This window comes from Taudactylus pleione, unplaced genomic scaffold (genome assembly GCF_031769625.1).
Source record: "Taudactylus pleione unplaced genomic scaffold, aTauple2 ptg000231l, whole genome shotgun sequence".
Lineage (NCBI taxonomy): Eukaryota > Metazoa > Chordata > Amphibia > Anura > Myobatrachidae > Taudactylus > Taudactylus pleione.
The window spans coordinates 4,292,032-4,316,836 of record NW_028284633.1 but is presented as its reverse complement, the minus strand read 5'-3'; the positions used below and the strand labels follow the sequence as shown (position 1 = coordinate 4,316,836).

At 43.9% G+C, this 24,805-nt stretch overlaps 1 protein-coding gene across 2 annotated transcripts in view; it reads right to left on the bottom strand.

Annotated features, from left to right (window-relative positions):
* Window positions 1-8,928: 8,928 nt before the first annotated feature.
* FAM131B (family with sequence similarity 131 member B) overlaps window positions 8,929-24,805 on the bottom strand; it is a 163,346-nt gene continuing 147,469 nt past the window's right edge. For both annotated transcript variants that reach the window (XM_088479410.1, XM_088479411.1), the window contains 2 exons: window positions 11,970-12,101; window positions 8,929-10,629 (listed from right to left, as the gene is read on the bottom strand). In XM_088479410.1, the coding sequence (XP_088335536.1) occupies window positions 10,247-10,629; window positions 11,970-12,101 (515 nt within the window). In that variant the 3' untranslated portion in view covers window positions 8,929-10,246. The remainder of the gene's footprint in view (window positions 10,630-11,969; window positions 12,102-24,805) is intronic.

Genomic DNA, 24,805 nt, shown 5'->3' with positions numbered 1-24,805 from the left:
TACAGAACTGGTATATATATCACTGACATCATACAGAACTGGTATATATATCACTGATATCATACAGAACTGGTATATATATCACTGATATCATACAGAACTGCTATATATATCACTGATATCATACAGAACTGGTATTATATATCACTGATATCATACAGAACTGGTATATATATCACTGATATCATACAGAACTGGTATATATATCACTGATATCATACAGAACTGGTATATATATCACTGATATCATACAGAACTGGTATATATATCACTGATATCATACAGAACTGGTATATATATCACTGATATCATACAGAACTGGTATATATATCACTGATATCATACAGAACTGGTATATATATCACTGATATCATACAGGACTGGTATTATATATCACTGATATCATACAGAACTGGTATATATCACTGATATCATACAGAACTGGTATATATATCACTGATATCATACAGAACTGGTATATATATCACTGATATCATACAGAACTGGTATATATATTACTGACATCATACAGAACTGATATTATATATCACTGATATCATACAGAACTGGTATATATATCACTGACATCATACAGAACTGGTATATATATCACTGATATCATACAGAACTGGTATTATATATCACTGATATCATACAGAACTGGTATATATCACTGATATCATACAGAACTGGTATATATATCACTGATATCATACAGAACTGGTATTATATATCACTGACATCATACAGAACTGGTATATATATATCACTGATATCATACAGAACTGGTATATATATCACTGATATCATACAGAACTGGTATATATATCACTGATATCATACAGAACTGGTATTATATATCACTGATATCATACAGAACTGGTATATATATCACTGATATCATACAGAACTGGTATATATATCACTGACATCATACAGAACTGGTATATATATTACTGATATCATACAGAACTGGTATATATATATATCACTGATATCATACAGAACTGGTATATATATCACTGATATCATACAGAACTGGTATATATATCACTGATATCATACAGAACTGGTATTATATATCACTGACATCATTCAGAACAGGTATATATATCACTGATATCATACAGAACTGGTATATATATCACTGATATCATACAGAACTGGTATATATATCACTGATATCATACAGAACTGGTATATATATCACTGATATCATACAGAACTGGTATATATATCACTGATATCATACAGAACTGGTATATATATCACTGATATCATACAGAACTGGTATATATATCACTGACATCATACAGAACTGGTATATATATATCACTGATATCATACAGAACTGGTATATATATCACTGATATCATACAGAACTGGTATATATCTCTGATATCATACAGAACTGGTATTATATATCACTGATATCATACAGGACTGGTATATATATATCACTGATATCATACAGAACTGGTATATATATATATCACTGATATCATAGAGGACTGGTATTATATATATTACTGATATCATACAGAACTAGTATATATATCACTGATATCATACAGAACTGGTATATATATATATCACTGATATCATACAGAACTGGTATATATATATATCACTGATATCATACAGAACTGGTATATATATCACTGACATCATACAGAACTGGTATATATATCACTGATATCATACAGAACTGGTATATATATCACTGATATCATACAGAACTGGTATATATATCACTGATATCATACAGAACTGGTATATATATCACTGATATCATACAGAACTGGTATATATATCACTGATATCATACAGAACTGGTATATATATCACTGATATCATACAGAACTGGTATATATATCACTGACATCATACAGAACTGGTATATATATCACTGATATCATACAGAACTGGTATATATATCACTGATATCATACAGAACTGGTATATATATCACTGATATCATACAGAACTGGTATATATATCACTGATATCATACAGAACTGGTATATATATCACTGATATCATACAGAACTGGTATATATATCACTGATATCATACAGAACTGGTATATATATTACTGACATCATACAGAACTGGTATTATATATTACTGATATCATACAGGACTGGTATTATATATATTACTGATATCATACAGAACTAGTATATATATCACTGATATCATACAGAACTGGTATATATATCACTGATATCATACAGAACTGGTATATATATCACTGATATCATACAGAACTGGTATATATATCACTGATATCATACAGAACTGGTATATATATCACTGACATCATACAGAACTGGTATATATATCACTGATATCATACAGAACTGGTATATATATCACTGATATCATACAGAACTGGTATATATATCACTGATATCATACAGAACTGGTATATATATCACTGATATCATACAGAACTGGTATATATATCACTGATATCATACAGAACTGGTATATATATCACTGATATCATACAGAACTGGTATATATATCACTGATATCATACAGAACTGGTATTATATATTACTGATATCATACAGAACTGGTATATATATCACTGACATCATACAGAACTGGTATATATATCACTGACATCATACAGAACTGGTATATATATCACTGATATCATACAGAACTGGTATATATATCACTGATATCATACAGAACTGTTATATATATCACTGATATCATACAGAACTGGTATATATATCACTGATATCATACAGAACTGTTATATATATCACTGATATCATACAGGACTGGTATATGTATCACTGATATCATACAGAACTGTTATATATATCACTGATATCATACAGAACTGGTATATATCACTGATATCATACAGAACTGGTATATATATCACTGACATCATACAGAACTGGTATATATATCACTGACATCATACAGAACTGGTATATATATCACTGATATCATACAGAACTGGTATATATATCACTGATATCATACAGAACTGTTATATATATCACTGATATCATACAGAACTGTTATATATATCACTGATATCATACAGAACTGGTATATATATCACTGATATCATACAGAACTGGTATATATATCACTGATATCATACAGAACTGGTATATATATATCACTGACATCATACAGAACAGGTATATATATCACTGACATCATACCGAACTGGTATATATATCACTGATATCATACAGAACTGATATTATATATCACTGATATCATACAGGACTGGTATATATCACTGATATCATACAGAACTGGTATATATATATCACTGACATCATACAGAACAGGTATATATATCACTGACATCATACCGAACTGGTATATATATCACTGATATCATACAGAACTGGTATTATATATCACTGATATCATACAGAACTGGTATATATATCACTGACATCATACAGAACTGGTATATATATATCACTGATATCATACAGAACTGGTATATATATCACTGATATCATACAGAACTGCTATTATATATCACTGATATCATACAGAACTGGTATATATATCACTGATATCATACAGAACTGGTATATATATCACTGATATCATACAGAACTGGTATATATATCACTGATATCATACAGAACTGGTATATATATCACTGATATCATACAGAACTGGTATATATCACTGATATCATACAGAACTGGTATATATCACTGATATCATACAGAACTGGTATATATATCACTGATATCATACAGAACTGGTATATATCACTGATATCATACAGAACTGGTATATATCACTGATATCATACAGAACTGGTATATATATCACTGATATCATACAGAACTGGTATATATATCACTGATATCATACAGAACTGGTATATAAATCACTGACATCATACAGAACTGTTATATATATATCACTGATATCATACAGAACTGGTATATATATCACTGATATCATACAGAACTGGTATTATATATCACTGATATCATACAGAACTGGTATATATATCACTGATATCATACAGAACTGGTATATATATCACTGACATCATACAGAACTGGTATTATATATCACTGATATCATACAGAACTGGTATATATATCACTGACATCATACAGAACTGGTATATATATCACTGATATCATACAGAACTGGTATATATATCACTGATATCATACAGAACTGGTATATATATCACTGATATCATACAGAACTGGTATATATATTACTGATATCATACAGAACTGGTATTATATATTACTGATATCATACAGAACTGGTATATATATCACTGACATCATACAGAACTGGTATATATATCACTGATATCATACAGAACTGTTATATATATCACTGATATCATACAGAACTGGTATTATATATCACTGATATCATACAGAACTGGTATATATATCACTGATATCATACAGAACTGGTATATATATCACTGATATCATACAGAACTGGTATATATATCACTGATATCATACAGAACTGGTATATATCACTGATATCATACAGAACTGGTATATATCACTGATATCATACAGAACTGGTATATATATCACTGATATCATACAGAACTGGTATATATCACTGATATCATACAGAACTGGTATATATCACTGATATCATACAGAACTGGTATATATATCACTGATATCATACAGAACTGGTATATATATCACTGATATCATACAGAACTGGTATATAAATCACTGACATCATACAGAACTGTTATATATATATCACTGATATCATACAGAACTGGTATATATATCACTGATATCATACAGAACTGGTATTATATATCACTGATATCATACAGAACTGGTATATATATCACTGATATCATACAGAACTGGTATATATATCACTGACATCATACAGAACTGGTATTATATATCACTGATATCATACAGAACTGGTATATATATCACTGACATCATACAGAACTGGTATATATATCACTGATATCATACAGAACTGGTATATATATCACTGATATCATACAGAACTGGTATATATATCACTGATATCATACAGAACTGGTATATATATTACTGATATCATACAGAACTGGTATTATATATTACTGATATCATACAGAACTGGTATATATATCACTGACATCATACAGAACTGGTATATATATCACTGATATCATACAGAACTGTTATATATATCACTGATATCATACAGAACTGGTATTATATATCACTGATATCATACAGAACTGGTATATATATCACTGATATCATATAGAACAGAGACCCAGAGGTGCCATCGCCCGTCACAGGACACAAAAACAAGACAACAAGGCGCCTGAATTTCAGACTATCAGAAACAAACATAAAAGGGGAAATTTCAGATGCAGAACAATTTAAATATTACTTGATTACAGTTTCCTCCCAAATAATGAGTTATGTGTGTGTTTAAGTGCATGAACGGTGTGTCTGAGAGTTGTGCTCTTAGAGGCTAATTCAGCATTGTACGCTAGTCAGGAATCGGCTCACGTGCAGAACGAGTCTTGCGTGATTGACAGGCAGAGGGCATTTAAGAGGGCATTCCTGAAATCAGGGGCATGTCGGCCCCATTTCCCGGGAGTGAAAAGGCCATGGGCTGCATCCACGTGCGCAGTCCACCATCGCGACCGATGGTCATGATGGTTATCCCAGCCTGCGACCTTGGTTGCAGTGCCGGGATCGCAAATGCAGCACGGAGTCTCAGACAGGGGGGGGTCATACAGGGGGGTCATACAGGGGGTGTTATACAGGGGGGTCATACAGGGGGGGTCAGACACATCTTGCTCAGGGTTGCCTACCCTCCCGATTTGGGCGGGAGCCTCCCGATAATCGGGTGCAGCTCCCGCCCCCCCGGAAAGACAGGCAAGCCTCCCGGCGGCCGCTGATCCCCCGACATCCCCCCGCAATTTACACCTAACCCCCGCTTCGAGGGCAGCCAGTGACACGATTCGCGTCATTTTGGCCCCGCCGCCTGCCTCACAATGCCTGTATTATCGGCATTGTGTAGCGGGGGCGGGGCCAAAATGACGCGATCGCGTGACCCCGCCCCCGTGACGCCTACAAATGCCAGGCACCCGTCCGGACGCGCCCTCTTTTTTGGCCACGCACCCCCCCCCCCCCCCGCTGCCCTGCCAATCTGGCTGCTCCCTCCCGGAAGGAGCAGCCAGAAAGTTGGCAGTCGGCAACTATGATCTTGCTGCATTTACATATTTGCAAGGATGGAATTGCAAAGCCGCCTGTGTGAGAATTTGCAGTTCCGTCCTCTGCTGGATCACCCCCTCAAAGTATAGAATGCTGCAATCTGTGACAGCACCATGGTTATACGAGCTGTGTGCAACCATAGTAATATGTGATTAATGCACAAAAACATTGTCGCATGTGTCCAAAATGAGTCTCCCCTACAGGAGATGATTGTGTATGTACAGTATACATATCTGTATGGGTCACACCCCACTCCGACGCTGATTATATACTCTTGCCAGTAAAACAATTATTCAATTATTACAAATTATAGGGGGGAGGAGAGGACCCTATTTGCAGCACCGCGTGTACTTGGCTGCTGACAGGCAATAGGGAGGGAGGGGCAGTGTCGGACCTGGGCCAGTGCTGGACCCCTCCATCAGGCCAGTGAAAATAGTACCCACTCGTCCCCCCTCCCTCCGCGCCCCTGAGTGCACCTTGTAGCTGACTGTAAGCAGGTTTAGACAATAATGATTTTAAGAGTCCTGTAATTGTCCTGGTTTTCCGCATTAAAGGACTCTGGGCCTCATTCAGAGGCTGGGTGGCCACTTGCATCCTGACCGCCCGCCTCTGTTGCGGTCGTTAGGCTGTGGGTTAACACCCACAGCTCTAACGACCGCTCCGGTGATGGTCGCGATGGTCAGAGACCATCGCGACCATCGGGGCTTACGATGAGACCCTAGGGTAGGGTCTCCCTTGTCGTAAGCCCTGGAGAGCTTCTGGCTCTGTGAACGCCTCCGTTTGGGCTGCCACCCCCCCGGCCCGCCTTCCAAACGGGGCGAGCTGTCAATCAACATCGACAGCTCGCCCCCTTTGGATCGAGACCCGCTACGACCAGCACTGTCGATTGTAGCGGGTCTCACACATGCGCACGACGGTGCCGGCGTGCGCATGCTCTGTGGGGGGCCATCGACCCGGTCCGAGCGCATCGGCGCTAACGACCGGGTCTAAATGACCCCCTCTGAGCTTAACATTCTTATTTTGCATTCATGTTGTGCGCAGGAAAGTGAAGGAGAAAAACATATTTCATTTCCTATTCTCCATTTACTTAGTTATTTCTTTACAGACAGCCGGCAGCGATGATCAGTCTCCCCTGGTCCGTTCTGCTCCTCGTACCCTCCCAACATACTGGCTCCTAAACAAACGGCTGATAAGAAAATAAAGTAACTCTACCTGCAGCGTTGAGGGGGGCGGCTGCTGACGCAGGTGGAGGCCGGAGTTTTCACGAGGAGAAGGTCAGGACAGGCAACAACAAATTTGGTCACTCGGATGGACGGTCACCTGCTTTAGCAGCAGACCTGTTCCCCACATACACCGTAAGCCTTTCTGTACAAATGTCTACGTTAACTTACTTTTTTTGTAAGTCTGATACAGATAAAACATACGAGAAAGTTAAAAATAGGGATTATGGTGCTTTTAAAATAAGTGGAAGCCCTATGTAAGTCCCTGATTTACAGCAGGAATCACATTATTAAAACTATATAGTATTAAAACAATTGTCAAATAGTCTCTGGGGTCTATTTACTAAGCTGTGTTAGGAGATAAAGTGAACGGTGATAAGGTACCAGCCAATCAGCTCCTAGCTGCCATCCTAAATGAAAAATGCCAGTTAGGAGCTGATTGGCTGGTACCTTATCACTGTTCACTTTATCTCCTAACACAGTTTAGTAAATAGACCCCTCGGAAACGCCCCCTCACTGTAAGGCTCTTCCAAAGAAAGATAAATTATGAAACGTTGTCTCAAAATTTCTATATAAAAAAATAAAACCTTGGCTGCACACATTGTATCAGAGATGAATAATTTTGATGGCACTGAAGTAACTTTCTTAACTGTACTGCAAAGTTATATTACACACACACGCACGCATGCACGCGCACACACACACGCACGCACACGCATGCACGCACAAGCACGCACCCACACACACACACGTGAAGATTTACATAGAACTGGACCCAAAATGTACAGCCCTTGGTTGAGCACACTGCCGTAGGAAAAAAACAGTAGTCTGGTTTGTACAGAAAGACAATAACTGAATTACTTTATACAGACACCAAAAACTCTAATAGGGACCTGTGACTACAAGTTTGTGCAGTGAGAAGAGAAATAAATCTGCGGGTTACAGAGATACTTATGCACTGCTTGTAAATTCAAGGGTTACGCTTTCAATTGTAAAAAATACTAATGCAAGCAAATAGGTCCCCACAATGTGAGTCTGCTGGTGCAGCATATAAGCGGGGTTATTGGCTGAATGCTCCACAGGAAAGATCATTAGTGCTGCGATGCTCTGCAGGTCTTTGCTACTAGCCGGAATGAACATACAGTATTAGTCAATTAGAAACTTTTTTTTTTTTTTTAAACATACCTTATTTGTAGAGCAATGCTCTGCTGACACAGGCAGGGGGGGGGTTAATGAAGCATTTTGGCAAATAAATTTTGCTAGCAAGCCAGCAGATGAGAATATATATACATATATATATATATATATATATATATATATATGTATATATATATATACACATATATATATATATATATATGTATATATATATACACATATATATATATATATATATATAGATAGAATAAACATGAATGCAGTAAATCCCCTATGTGAATATACTTTTTACCAGAAGGGGTCCATTGAGAAAGGTGTCAAGAGGGTGAAGAGAATGCCCTTTAGACCTTTGTAAGGGAGAGGGGTAATGAAGCAATGCTCTGGGGTCTTTGGCAGGAACGCAGATAACAGTTTCTGGGGTTTTGGCAATGATTTAGGAGGTTTTAGGGAGGTCACTTTAAGGCATGCGAGACCTCCCCAAACAGAGCAGTCTCTCACTTCAACGCCTGTCTCTTGACAGGATGGGAAGACCCCAGGAGAGGGCATGATTGGAGCTTCTTTGCATCTTGAATCTGGTTATAGACGGGATCAGAGGGGCGGAAGGTGGTCCAGAACGCTCCGACAAAGGGAAGACATCAGTGCGGAGGTTCCGGGGGATGCACACACAGTCCGTGCCTCTTTACGTACATCTCAGCCGCTGTTTGCCTCCTTCGTTCTCTCAACTCGTACTCTCACATTTTAGGGGTCATTTATCAAATTATTTTTGTGTAAAGACGGTCTATAAAGTCCCTGCAGGTTAGTTTTTATGGGAATCCAGTGTTTACTAGTGTAATGCAGCTCGTCTGTAGACAGATAATAGCATGATGTACTGAAATTGTATGGATCATTAACGTCTCGCTAGGTTCGTACAGCCATCACGCTATGAGTCACTAATAATAATTCCCAAAACGTTGTAACAGGCAGAACCCACTGGATCCCACCACTGGATCCAATGCAGGACGCCAGCAAGACAAAAGCGTCACGAGAGATAAAGAATCCCTTTGAAAGCTATTGGAGTTTTTCCTTTGTTAAATTTGGTGCTTTCGTTTCGTTGTCCTTCCTTCCTGAAATGAGAATACGGAAACACTGGATTTCCATTGTGCGCCTCTGACCAACACAAGAAAAGTCTGACAGTCTACACCACCGAGCAGGACATTGCACTGGATGAGACCAGCTGTTGGGAGCTGTTGGTCTAAAATTAGTGCTGGATTAAGGGTTTAAAAGAAAAAACAAAAAGTTCCAATTTTGTTTATATATATATTGGTTTGTGGTCTCAGCATTAGGCCGGACTACCTTGCGTGAGGCTCATGTGGCTCTCGTGCTCTCAGCATTTCGCTATAGAAGGGCAAGATGGCGACATCTGTAACATAGGGGACACTATGTACAGCCTGGGGGCTTCCCTCACTGTAACTGCTGTTGTAGAATGCAGAGGGATATACAAGCAACAAAATGTTTTGTTATTAAGACAAATTGCGTGCTCTGTCCAGCTGCCAAGGGTCCTGGGGGAAACTTTGATAAATGGCCCCTTGTATCACATCTTACACCGCACATGGCCAGCCTCTTGCTTTTATCTAAATCCCCCTCGGCGACTCAGTTTTCCAGTTCTCGCTCCTCCTCCTCCTCTCCAGATTGCACCCCAGATGTTGCAACATCTGAGACCTTCCGGCTGTGTGGGGGGCTCTCATACTCCTCACGCGGCGGAGAGAGGGACTGCAGGTCATGGTAGACGGCGTCATCTTCTTCTGAAGGGGATATTTTGGAGTGCAGGATCTGAGGGGCAATTTCGCAGATATTCTCAAGCTGTCTCTCTTCAAACTCAGGTCCTGAATTCGGGGGAACAACCCCTACGGGTGCTGGGGACACAGTCAGCGAGTGCTCACTGCTGGCCCATGCTTCAGAGGAGCCCAGACAGTAGAGTCCTTGTGACACGTATGAATGGGGCCAACAGTCAGAGTGAGTCTGTGCAAGGTTATCTGTCCAAAGAGGAGAACATACAAAAGAAACAGAGGGTATGACAAGAAAAGACAAAAATAACACGTTAAACACAGAATTGGCTGAGGTTTGCATTAACCTACTCTCGCCTTATCATCAGGTATATCAGCTATCAGTGGTGGAACAACCATGGGTGCAAGGGTTGGCCCTATCACTGGTCCATGACACTAAAAAAGACCCTGAAAATGTCTAAGCAGAGACTTCTTCTGAGTGAGGCAGGTGCAGTGGGCACATGAGCCAGACCATGTACACTCAGAAAAAGCCCCCTCTCTGCAGGTTGTTCTGGAGACTAGAGTGGCATCGTCAGAACCGTATGAATATTTTGCTATGGCAATGCCCAGTTCTGACCCTGTCATCTATCTCTGATCTCCACTATATCAAATATCAAATCAAATAGACACAGTGTGGGTTATTTAGTAACATTGCTCAACGGTGCAAGTCTACGCTAAACCATGGTAAGCAACCAGACATTTGATTTAATTTTCTAAATAATGATTGGGGCAAAATCAGAACACAAATCCCCGCCCCAGAACTATACAAGCCATGTCCCTAATTCACACAAACCCCACCTCCACCCACCCAAGCATTCCCACTGTCCAATCACAAACACTTAATGACAAAGTCACGCCCACTTCTACTTAAACTGCGACTCTCCACAAATCAGCTGTAATTGCTGATTGACTGCTATGGTTTTAATGTAGATTTCCACCCGCTAAAATAATTCTCATTGCCTGTAGAATTATTACATATATCACCACCAGGAACCACAAGGACAGTATCATGTTGTAAAGATGTGTCCCTGTAAATGTCCCTAGTTTTCATTATTGGCCAAATGTCCAATCACAATTTCTCCTATTCTGTACACTAGATGCAATTCTTGTTATCATTAACTTCTGGGCATTTGTACTTAAAGTTGATATTTAATGAAGTGGAGTATTTAAAAAGCAACAGATGAAAGAATAGTCTGATCAGTAAAATATATCATTATCATTCAGAATTGTAATACACGAAGATCCATTTATCCAGGATCTAGTATAACTAGAAAATTGTCCCTGAAATGAACTTTAAATGTTGACAACCATGACAATCAAAGCTAATCTGAATAACAATAAGATTATGAGTTGGCAGGACACAAACGTTTTTCATAAAGAGGATGAAAGGGAGCGCCCTCATAGTATGTTAGGATTTAACTTAGGTTAACAACCTTGCATCTTTATAATGCAGTTGGATTCATGTATCACTACGATGCGTAAAAAACAGCTGACCAAAAAAGACAAGATGCCGAGGAAAATGAGAATGATTTCTACATGTAGACCTTTACCCTGGTTCTCTAGCAGCTCCTGGTAGGTTTCACTCTGTCTCTCTTGATTAGAGTTAACACTTTCTTCTTCCCCATCCATTGATGACCAGGCCATTAGCGTTGCCTCAGAGATTGCAAACTGTTGCATTACACCTTCAAAGACAATTATTAAAAGGATAGATGTTAGTTAGTGGCTGGGAGCAGGAGAGGAAGCCAAGTCATCAGCAAATTGACCACTCCCTCGTTTGGTATTTTCTATGGAGGCTCTATCCTTTGCTGTTGTCTCCAGACATTTCCCCTATGGTATTATCTCTAGACTCTTCCTCCTTTGCTGATATCATTAGACATTTCCCCCTATGGTATTATCTCTAGGTACTTCCTCATTTGGTGATATAATTAGACATTCCCTCCTATGGTATTATCTCTAGGTACTTCCTCCTTTGGTGATATCATTAAACATTCCCTCCTATGGTATTATCTCTAGACACTTCCTCCTTTGGTGTTATCTACAGACATTTCCTCCTAAGGTATTATCTCTAGACACTTCATCCTTTGGTGTTATCTACAGACATTTCCCCCTATGGTATTATCTCTAGACACTTCCTCCTTTGGTGTTATTTACAGACATTCCCTCCTATGGTATTATCTCTAGACACTTCCTCCTTTGGTGTTATCTACAGACATTTCCCCCTATGGTATTATCTCTAGACACTTCCTCCTTTGGTGTTATCTACAGACATTTCCCCCTATGGTATTATCTCTAGACACTTCATCCTTTGGTGTTATCTACAGACATTTCCCCCTATGGTATTATCTCTAGACACTTCCTCCTTTGCTGATATCATTAGACATTCCCTCCTATGGTATTATCTCTAGACACTTCCTCCTTTGGTGTTATCTACAGACATTCCCTCCTATGGTATTATCTCTAGACACTTCCTCCTTTGCTGATATCATTAGACATTCCCTCCTATGGTATTATCTCTAGACACTTCCTCCTTTGGTGTTATCTACAGACATTCCCTCCTATGGTATTATCTCTAGACACTTCCTCCTTTGGTGTTATCTACAGACATTTCCCCCTATGGTATTATCTCTAGACACTTCCTCCTTTGGTGATATCTACAGACATTTCCCCCTATGGTATTATCTCTAGACACTTCGTCCTTTGGTGTTATCTACAGACATTTCCCCCTATGGTATTATCTCTAGACACTTCCTCCTTTGCTGATATCATTAGACATTCCCTCCTATGGTATTATCTCTAGACACTTCCTCCTTTGGTGTTATTTACAGACATTCCCTCCTATGGTATTATCTCTAGACACTTCCTCCTTTGGTGTTATCTACAGACATTTCCCCCTATGGTATTATCTCTAGACACTTCCTCCTTTGGTGATATCTACAGACATTTCCCCCTATGGTATTATCTCTAGACACTTCCTACTTTGGTGTTATCTACAGACATTCCCTCCTATGGTATTATCTCTAGGTACTTCCTCATTTGGTGATATCATTAAACATTCCCTCCTATGGTATTATCTCTAGACACTTCCTCCTTTGGTGTTATCTACAGACATTCCCTCCTATGGTATTATCTCTAGACACTTCCTCCTTTGCTGATATTTCCAGACGTCCCTTCCTGTGGTATACAGTAATCTGTAGATACTTCCTCCTTTAGTGTTATCTCCAGATATTCCCTCCTATGGTATTGTCTCTAGACACTAGCTGTTCTCTTTAAACACTCACTCCTTTGGTACCATCTCTAGACACTCCACCCTTGGTGTTAGCTGTAGATACTCAGGGGTCCATTCAGTTTTGTGAGTGTTCATTATCACTATATATTGCATCATATCAATGTGATATAAGGTAGCTCAAAGCAAAAATTCACAAATAAAGTACTTACCTGTCCAGCGAAGTGATCTGAAAAGCAGGACCCTCCGCGATCCTGGGAAGAAGTGCAGCACTAGAAATACAGTGTTCTCAACTAGTAGGATCTGACTGCGCATGCGCCAGTAGTGCCACGAGGGCCGGGCGGAGGGCCCAGCAGCCAAGATCACCAAGACCTCCCTTACAGGCAGATCCCGGATTTTGGGGGTGGTTTTGGATGCAGCTCTCCCCCCTGCCCATCCCATCAGTCTGATCTGCTCCAATGACCCCTCAGCATAGAGGTTCTGGTGCCCACTGTTACCACCCTTCACCTACACGCTTCCATACCTGGGGTACATCTGCTTCTTCCAAGGATGGCATTCTTGACTGTTCCGCGGCTGAGGTACGGGCAGTAGAGCAGACACACCAGAGCAGGGTAGGACATAATCTAGAAACTGTTCTGCATTAATGTCAATGTGCAATATTGGCCTTTTGCATTTATATAGGCACAAGTCAGTGACTGCTACCAATAGCAGTACATAGAGAAGACCGCTGATTTTCCTATCACTGTCTGTAGTCTTCTCCCTGTGCACATTAATCACTACCTGGGGCACCGCTCGCTCTGAATCAGGGCCGGTCTTTTTTTTTTTTTTAGAACGGCCTCCTGGCCGCTCGCATAGTTGTGGGTGACCACCCACAGCTATAGCGAGCGGCCAGGAAGATGGTCGCGACGGTCAAGACCATCGCGCTTGTGACGAGACCCTTGTGGTAGGGTCTCGTGGCGGTAAGCCTCAGAGAGATTTCGGCTCTAACAGAGCCGAAATCTCTCCCACTGACATCACTTGTAATGTCAGTGGGGCAGCCCCCAAACGGAGGTGTTCACATGGGAATGCTTCCGTTTGGGCAGCCACTCCCCTTGCCCACCCACCAAGGGGGCGAGCTGTCACTCAACATCGACAGCTCGCCCCCTTTGTTGCGAGACCCGTCGCTATTTGGGTCTCGCGCATGCGCACGACAGAGCCGGCTCCGTCGCGCAAATGCGCACTGGCCCACCATCGACCGGGTCTGAATCAGGCCAAGAGTCAGTGAAGGGGGCGGAGAGGACAGGGAGGAGGCAGGAAGACAGAGACCTTCACTGCTTTTCTCCTGTTAGGAGGCTCATTATGCCAGTCTGTAGGAGGCTCATTATGCCAGTCTGTAGGAGGCTCATTATGCCAGTCTGTAGTAGGCTCATTATGCCAGTCTGTAGGAGGCTCATTATGCCAGTCTGTAGGAGGCTCATTATGCCAGTCTGTAGGAGGCTCATTATGCCAGTCTGTAGGAGGCTCATTATGCCAGTCTGTAGTAGGCTCATTATGCCAGTCTGAGATGGCACTTTTTTTTTTTTTTTGAGAAGTGAAAAGGAAAACTGAGGTTTCTGTGCTTCTATGAATCGCTACCTCCATCCTACAGAGTGGGGAAACGATCCTGACATGGAACTGGGGCACCGCTGGAGAAATCAGAAACTTCTCCATGTGGCATAATCTTTCCTGAATACAAAGAAGAAATGAAAAGGCCTCTTTTCTGAAGTGCTGTGTGAATACACCCCTCACTCCTTGGATATGATCTCCAAACACTTCCGCTATTATTCCCAGACGCTCCCTACCTTAGGCATACCTCACAACTGTCCAGCATTCAGCAGGATAGTCCCGTTTTTCTGAGACTGTCCCGCTGTCCCACAAGTGGGTCGCAGTGTCCCGCGGTGGGGGGGGGGGAAGTTGTGGAGAGCACATACCGCTGCTCTGCATATACAGCGGGTGAGCAGAAGGTGAACAGATGCCGTGCGCATGTACACGGCATCTGTTCACCAGTGTAGGGAGAGCCTGGGGGGCTACCCAGCATCTCGGAGAATGCTGGGTAGTCCCCTATAATGACACAAACGGGGGTTGTCGCGAGGCTCCGCCCCATTTCCGATAAGTCACGGCCCTTCTAGTGAAGCCCCACCCCCTTTTCGGGCACGAGAGAAGTTGGGAGGTATGCCTTAGGGCCGTATTCAATTAGCGGTGAAAACGGCCATTGTTTCCGCACCGGCGAAAACGGACGCTTTCCGACAAAGGAAAGGAAACAGGCAAAAAGAAAAAACTGGAGAAAAGTTTTCTCCATCCCAGACCAGGAGAAAAAAAAAAAGCAAAATCCCTATTTTTGGCTAAAAATGTGGGGATTTCTTTCAGAACCCTTAGGACACCCCCCTAATGATAAATTACCCCAAACATTTTTCGTAAGGTGCGTACTTTGTCAAAAAACGTCTGTGCAAATTTTGGGTGAAAAAAAACCCGTTGAAAATGGTTTTAGTGTATTGGTTCTGATTTTTCAGGGGGGGTATGGATGCGTCAACTGTTTTAAACATCGCATGTGGTCACAGCAGGCGTTTTTTTAACGGTTCTTTAAGTTGCGTTTTTTACAACACGAAAATATACTTGCACCCTTTTTAACGTACCCCCAATTTACGCGGAAGCGTAATTTCCTGGGAAAAAAATAGCTTTCTAACATATTATTTTTCCCACCCAAAATTTGCGCGGCTGTTTTTTGCCAAAGTACGCAACTAACAAAAAAATATGGGGTAATTTATCACTAGGAGGGGTGTCCAAAGGGTTCCGAAAGAAATCCCTACATTTTTAGCCATAAATAGGGATTTTGCATTGTTTTTTCTCCTGGTCTGGAGAAAACTTTCCTCCCGTTTTTTCTCCATTTTCGCCTGTTTGTTGTTTTCAATGTTTTCTTGGCGACAAACGTCACTGTATATCCAGGCCGTCCCTCCCTTAGTGTATATACAGGCCCTTCCCCTCCCTTACTGTATATATCCAGGCTATCCCTCCCTTAGTGTATATACAGGCTCTTCCCCTCCCTTACTGTATATATCCAGGCTATCCCTCCCTTAGTGTATATACAGGCCCTTCCCATCCCTTACTGTATATATCCAGGCTATCCCTCCCTTAGTGTATATACAGGCCCTTCCTCCCTTACTGTATATATCCAGGCTATCCCTCCCTTAGTGTATATACAGGTCCTCCCTCCCTTACTGTATATATCCAGGCTATCCCTCCCTTAGTGTATATACAGGCCCTTCCCCTCCCTTACTGTATATATCTAGGCTATCCCTCCCTTAGTGTATATACAGGCCCTTCCCCTCCCTTACTGTATATATCCAGGCTATCCCTCCCTTAGTGTATATACAGGCCCTATCCTCCCTTACTGTATATATCCAGGCTATCCCTCCCTTAGTATATATACAGGTCCTCCCTCCCTTACTGTATATATCCAGGCTATCCCTCCCTTAGTGTATATACAGGCCCTTCCCCTCCCTTACTGTATATATCCAGGCTATCCCTCCCTTAGTATATACACTGTATATATCCAGGCTATCCCTCCCTTAGTATATATACAGGTCCTCCCTCCCTTACTGTATATATCCAGGCTATCCCTCCCTTAGTGTATATACAGGCTCTATCCTCCCTTACTGTATATATCCAGGCTATCCCTCCCTTAGTGTATATACAGGCCCTTCCCCTCCCTTACTGTATATATCCAGGCTATCCCTCCCTTAGTGTATATACAGGCCCTTCCTCCCTTACTGTATATATCCAGGCTATCCCTCCCTTAGTGTATATACAGGCCCTTCCCCTCCCTTACTGTATATATCCAGGCTATCCCTCCCTTAGAGTATATACAGGCCCTTCCCCTCCCTTACTGTATATATCCAGGCTATCCCTCCCTTAGTGTATATACAGGCCCTTCCCCTCCCTTACTGTATATATCCAGGCTATCCCTCCCTTAGTGTATATACAGGCCCTTCCCCTCCCTTACTGTATATATCCAGACCCTCCCTCCCTTTGTGTATATGCAGACCCTCGCTCCCTTAATGTATATCCAGGCCCTCTCTCCTTTGGTATTACTTAAAGACCCTTCCCCTCTTACTGTATATACAGACCCTCCCTCCTTTAGTATACAGTATATGCAGACCCTCCCTCCTTTAGTGTATATGCAGACCCTTAGTGTATATGCAGGCCCTCCCTCAATTGATATTGTTCCAAGACCCTCCCTCCCTTAAAGAATATCCAGGCCCTCCTAGGGATGGCCATCGATGGTCCCATCAGTGATTTCCATTGATGGCACACAAACATATACTCTAAGGGAGGGAGGGCCTGCATATACACTAAGGGAGGGAGGGCCTGCATATATTCTAAGGGAGGGAGGGTCTGCTACATCCTTTGCTACATCTCCAAGCCCTCCCTCCATTGGTGCATATCCGGACACTCCCTATTTTTGTATTACCTTCAGACAACAGAGACAAAACTGTTATATGTTTTATACCTGGGTCACCCATGAGAGAGACACTAAACCCTGCTGGCACTGCATTATAGCACAGCTCACAGACTACCAGCCAGGGAAATATCCAGCGAAAGTAGCAAGTCCTTGGCAGTAGCTGATTAGACACAAGACAGATAAGACAGCTTCACTTTCCTGCTGCCAGAGGGAAGTATAATCTGAGCTATACTGAAACCTGTCTTCTCACAGGAAACCTGACTGTGCAGAGCTTAGAGGGATGAAATAGGAAAGCCTGTGATAGCAATACAAGCACGCATGCATCCACACACAAACACGCATGCACGTAAACACACACAAGCATGCACACGCATGCACACACACACAAACACACATGCACGCATACACACGCAAGCATGCGCACGCATGCACGCACACACAAACACGCATGCACGCATACACACACAAGCATGCACACACAAGCATGCACGCACACACACGCACGCACATACAAGCATGCACACACAAGCACACACACACACAAGCACGCACACATACAAGCACACAAGTACGCACGCATGCACGCACACACAAGCATGCACACACACACACAAACACGCATACACACTCAAGCACGCACACACAAGCACGCAGCACAAGTACGCACGCTCAAGCACGCTCACACACAGGCATGCACGCACACAAGGTACACACACACAAGCACGCACACACACACACACAAGGTACACACACACAAGCACGCACACACACACACACACACACAAGCACGCATGCACACACACACACGGTACACACACATACACAAGCATGCACACACAAGTACACACACCATATGTCACACCAGGAAAGGACAGTTAGTGCCATGTAAGATAAACATCTGCAGAATATTAAAGAGAAATAGGAGATCTGACTCCATCACAGATAGCAATGAATTAGGACAGTATATATAATATATATATATATATATATATATATATACATCTGTTCTGTACGTGTCAGAAAGCAACATTTTTGTCATTCTCATTTTGAGTTGTCCTTAGGAAGTGCTATGTGAGGTCGGGCGCTTTCTAAGAATGGGAACGCTGAGCAAGCACTTTGCACAGACCGCAGTGAGTACACATTAATTCCCCGTCCCCCCCAGCTTGGTGTTACATTTCTCAGATTGCGGTAAAAATCTGCAGCACTCAACAACCCCAGTGATACCGTCTTCTGGTATACACAGAGCCCTCTGCCACTAACGGAGATACTGATCAATGCACCTCTCACAGCCCCCCACAGCCACACTACGGGGGAGAAGTATTAACGGAGATACTGATCAATGCACCTCTCATAGCCCCCCACAGCCACACTACGGGGGAGATGTATTAACGGAGATACTGATCAATGCACCTCTCATAGCCCCCCACAGCCACACTACGGGGGAGAAGTATTAACGAAGATACTAGTCAATGCACCTCTCACAGCCCCCCACAGCCACACTACGGGGGAGAAGTATTAACGGAGATACTGATCAATGCACCTCTCATAGCCCCCCACAGCCACACTACGGGGGAGATGTATTAACGGAGATACTGATCAATGCACCTCTCATAGCCCCCCACAGCCACACTACGGGGGAGATGTATTAACGGAGATACTGATCAATGCACCTCTCATAGCCCCCCACAGCCACACTACGGGGGAGAAGTATTAACGGAGATACTGATCAATGCACCTCTCATAGCCCCCCACAGCCACACTACGGGGGAGAAGTATTAACGGAGATACTGATCAATGCACCTCTCATAGCCCCCCACAGCCACACTACGGGGGAGAAGTATTAACGGAGATACTGATCAATGCACCTCTCATAGCCCCCCACAGCCACACTACGGGGGAGAAGTATTAACGGAGATACTGATCAATGCACCTCTCATAGCCCCCCACAGCCACACTACGGGGGAGATGTATTAACGGAGATACTGATCAATGCACCTCTCATAGCCCCCCACAGCCACACTACGGGGGAGAAGTATTAACGGAGATACTGATCAATGCACCTCTCATAGCCCCCCACAGCCACACTACGGGGGAGAAGAATTAACGGAGATACTGATCAATGCACCTCTCATAGCCCCCCACAGCCACACTACGGGGGAGAAGTATTAACGGAGATACTGATCAATGCACCTCTCATAGCCCCCCACAGCCACACTATGGGGGAGAAGTATTAACGGAGATACTGATCAATGCACCTCTCATAGCCCCCCACAGCCACACTACGGGGGAGATGTATTAACGGAGATACTGATCAATGCACCTCTCATAGCCCCCCACAGCCACACTACGGGGGAGAAGTATTAACGGAGATACTGATCAATGCACCTCTCATAGCCCCCCACAGCCACACTACGGGGGAGAAGTATTAACGGAGATACTGATCAATGCACTTCTCATAGCCCCCCACAGCCACACTACGGGGGAGAAGTATTAACGGAGATACTGATCAATGCACCTCTCATAGCCCCCCACAGCCACACTACGGGGGAGAAGTATTAACGGAGATACTGATCAATGCACCTCTCATAGCCCCCCACAGCCACACTACGGGGGAGAAGTATTAACGGAGATACTGATCAATGCACCTCTCATAGCCCCCCACAGCCACACTACGGGGGAGAAGTATTAACGGAGATACTGATCAATGCACCTCTCATAGCCCCCCACAGCCACACTTCAGGGGAGAAGTATTAACGGAGATACTGATCAATGCACCTCTCATAGCCGCCCACAGCCACACTACGGGGGAGAAGTATTAACGGAGATACTGATCAATGCACCTCTCATAGCCCCCCACAGCCACACTACGGGGGAGAAGTATTAACAGAGATACTGATCAATGCACCTCTCATAGCCCCCCACAGCCACACTACGGGGGAGAAGTATTAACGGAGATACTGATCAATGCACCTCTCATAGCCCCCCACAGCCACACTACGGGGGAGATGTATTAACGGAGATACTGATCAATGCACCTCTCATAGCCACCCACAGCCACACTACGGGGGAGAAGTATTAACGGAGATACTGATCAATGCACCTCTCATAGCCCCCCACAGCCACACTACGGGGGAGATGTATTAACGGAGATACTGATCAATGCACCTCTCATAGCCCCCCACAGCCACACTACGGGGGAGAAGTATTAACGAAGATACTAGTCAATGCACCTCTCACAGCCCCCCACAGCCACACTACGGGGGAGAAGTATTAACGGAGATACTGATCAATGCACCTCTCATAGCCCCCCACAGCCACACTACGGGGGAGATGTATTAACGGAGATACTGATCAATGCACCTCTCATAGCCCCCCACAGCCACACTACGGGGGAGATGTATTAACGGAGATACTGATCAATGCACCTCTCATAGCCCCCCACAGCCACACTACGGGGGAGAAGTATTAACGGAGATACTGATCAATGCACCTCTCATAGCCCCACACAGCCACACTACGGGGGAGAAGTATTAACGGAGATACTGATCAATGCACCTCTCATAGCCCCCCACAGCCACACTACGGGGGAGATGTATTAACGGAGATACTGATCAATGCACCTCTCATAGCCCCCCACAGCCACACTACGGGGGAGAAGTATTAACGGAGATACTGATCAATGCACCTCTCATAGCCCCCCACAGCCACACTACGGGGGAGAAGTATTAACGGAGATACTGATCAATGCACTTCTCATAGCCCCCCACAGCCACACTACGGGGGAGAAGTATTAACGGAGATACTGATCAATGCACCTCTCATAGCCCCCCACAGCCACACTACGGGGGAGAAGTATTAACGGAGATACTGATCAATGCACCTCTCATAGCCCCCCACAGCCACACTACGGGGGAGAAGTATTAACGGAGATACTGATCAATGCACCTCTCATAGCCCCCCACAGCCACACTACGGGGGAGAAGTATTAACGGAGATACTGATCAATGCACCTCTCATAGCCCCCCACAGCCACACTTCAGGGGAGAAGTATTAACGGAGATACTGATCAATGCACCTCTCATAGCCCCCCACAGCCACACTACGGGGGAGAAGTATTAACGGAGATACTGATCAATGCACCTCTCATAGCCCCCCACAGCCACAGTACGGGGGAGAAGTATTAACAGAGATACTGATCAATGCACCTCTCATAGCCCCCCACAGCCACACTACGGGGGAGAAGTATTAACGGAGATACTGATCAATGCACCTCTCATAGCCCCCCACAGCCACACTACGGGGGAGAAGTATTAACGGAGATACTGATCAATGCACCTCTCATAGCCCCCCACAGCCACACTACGGGGGAGAAGTATTAACGGAGATACTGATCAATGCACCTCTCACAGCCCCCCACAGCCACACTACGGGGGAGAAGTATTAAAGGAGATACTGATCAATGCACCTCTCACAGCCCCCCACAGCCACACTACGGGGGAGATGTATTAACGGAGATACTGATCAATGCACCTCTCATAGCCCCCCACAGCCACACTACGGGGGAGAAGTATTAACGGAGATACTGATCAATGCACCTCTCATAGCCCCCCACAGCCACACTACGGGGGAGAAGTATTAACGGAGATACTGATCAATGCACCTCTCATAGCCCCCCACAGCCACACTACGGGGGAGATGTATTAACGGAGATACTGATCAATGCACCTCTCATAGCCCCCCACAGCCACACTACGGGGGAGAAGTATTAACGGAGATACTGATCAATGCACCTCTCATAGCCCCCCACAGCCACACTACGGGGGAGAAGAATTAACGGAGATACTGATCAATGCACCTCTCATAGCCCCCCACAGCCACACTACGGGGGAGAAGTATTAACGGAGATACTGATCAATGCACCTCTCATAGCCCCCCACAGCCACACTATGGGGGAGAAGTATTAACGGAGATACTGATCAATGCACCTCTCATAGCCCCCCACAGCCACACTACGGGGGAGATGTATTAACGGAGATACTGATCAATGCACCTCTCATAGCCCCCCACAGCCACACTACAGGGGAGAAGTATTAACGGAGATACTGATCAATGCACCTCTCATAGCCCCCCACAGCCACACTACGGGGGAGAAGTATTAACGGAGATACTGATCAATGCACTTCTCATAGCCCCCCACAGCCACACTACGGGGGAGAAGTATTAACGGAGATACTGATCAATGCACCTCTCATAGCCCCCCACAGCCACACTACGGGGGAGAAGTATTAACGGAGATACTGATCAATGCACCTCTCATAGCCCCCCACAGCCACACTACGGGGGAGAAGTATTAACGGAGATACTGATCAATGCACCTCTCATAGCCCCCCACAGCCACACTACGGGGGAGAAGTATTAACGGAGATACTGATCAATGCACCTCTCATAGCCCCCCACAGCCACACTTCAGGGGAGAAGTATTAACGGAGATACTGATCAATGCACCTCTCATAGCCGCCCACAGCCACACTACGGGGGAGAAGTATTAACGGAGATACTGATCAATGCACCTCTCATAGCCCCCCACAGCCACACTACGGGGGAGAAGTATTAACAGAGATACTGATCAATGCACCTCTCATAGCCCCCCACAGCCACACTACGGGGGAGAAGTATTAACGGAGATACTGATCAATGCACCTCTCATAGCCCCCCACAGCCACACTACGGGGGAGATGTATTAACGGAGATACTGATCAATGCACCTCTCATAGCCACCCACAGCCACACTACGGGGGAGAAGTATTAACGGAGATACTGATCAATGCACCTCTCATAGCCCCCCACAGCCACACTACGGGGGAGATGTATTAACGGAGATACTGATCAATGCACCTCTCATAGCCCCCCACAGCCACACTACGGGGGAGAAGTATTAACGAAGATACTAGTCAATGCACCTCTCACAGACCCCCACAGCCACACTACGGGGGAGAAGTATTAACGGAGATACTGATCAATGCACCTCTCATAGCCCCCCACAGCCACACTACGGGGGAGATGTATTAACGGAGATACTGATCAATGCACCTCTCATAGCCCCCCACAGCCACACTACGGGGGAGATGTATTAACGGAGATACTGATCAATGCACCTCTCATAGCCCCCCACAGCCACACTACGGGGGAGAAGTATTAACGGAGATACTGATCAATGCACCTCTCATAGCCCCACACAGCCACACTACGGGGGAGAAGTATTAACGGAGATACTGATCAATGCACCTCTCATAGCCCCCCACAGCCACACTACGGGGGAGAAGTATTAACGGAGATACTGATCAATGCACCTCTCATAGCCCCCCACAGCCACACTACGGGGGAGATGTATTAACGGAGATACTGATCAATGCACCTCTCATAGCCCCCCACAGCCACACTACGGGGGAGAAGTATTAACGGAGATACTGATCAATGCACCTCTCATAGCCCCCCACAGCCACACTACGGGGGAGAAGTATTAACGGAGATACTGATCAATGCACTTCTCATAGCCCCCCACAGCCACACTACGGGGGAGAAGTATTAACGGAGATACTGATCAATGCACCTCTCATAGCCCCCCACAGCCACACTACGGGGGAGAAGTATTAACGGAGATACTGATCAATGCACCTCTCATAGCC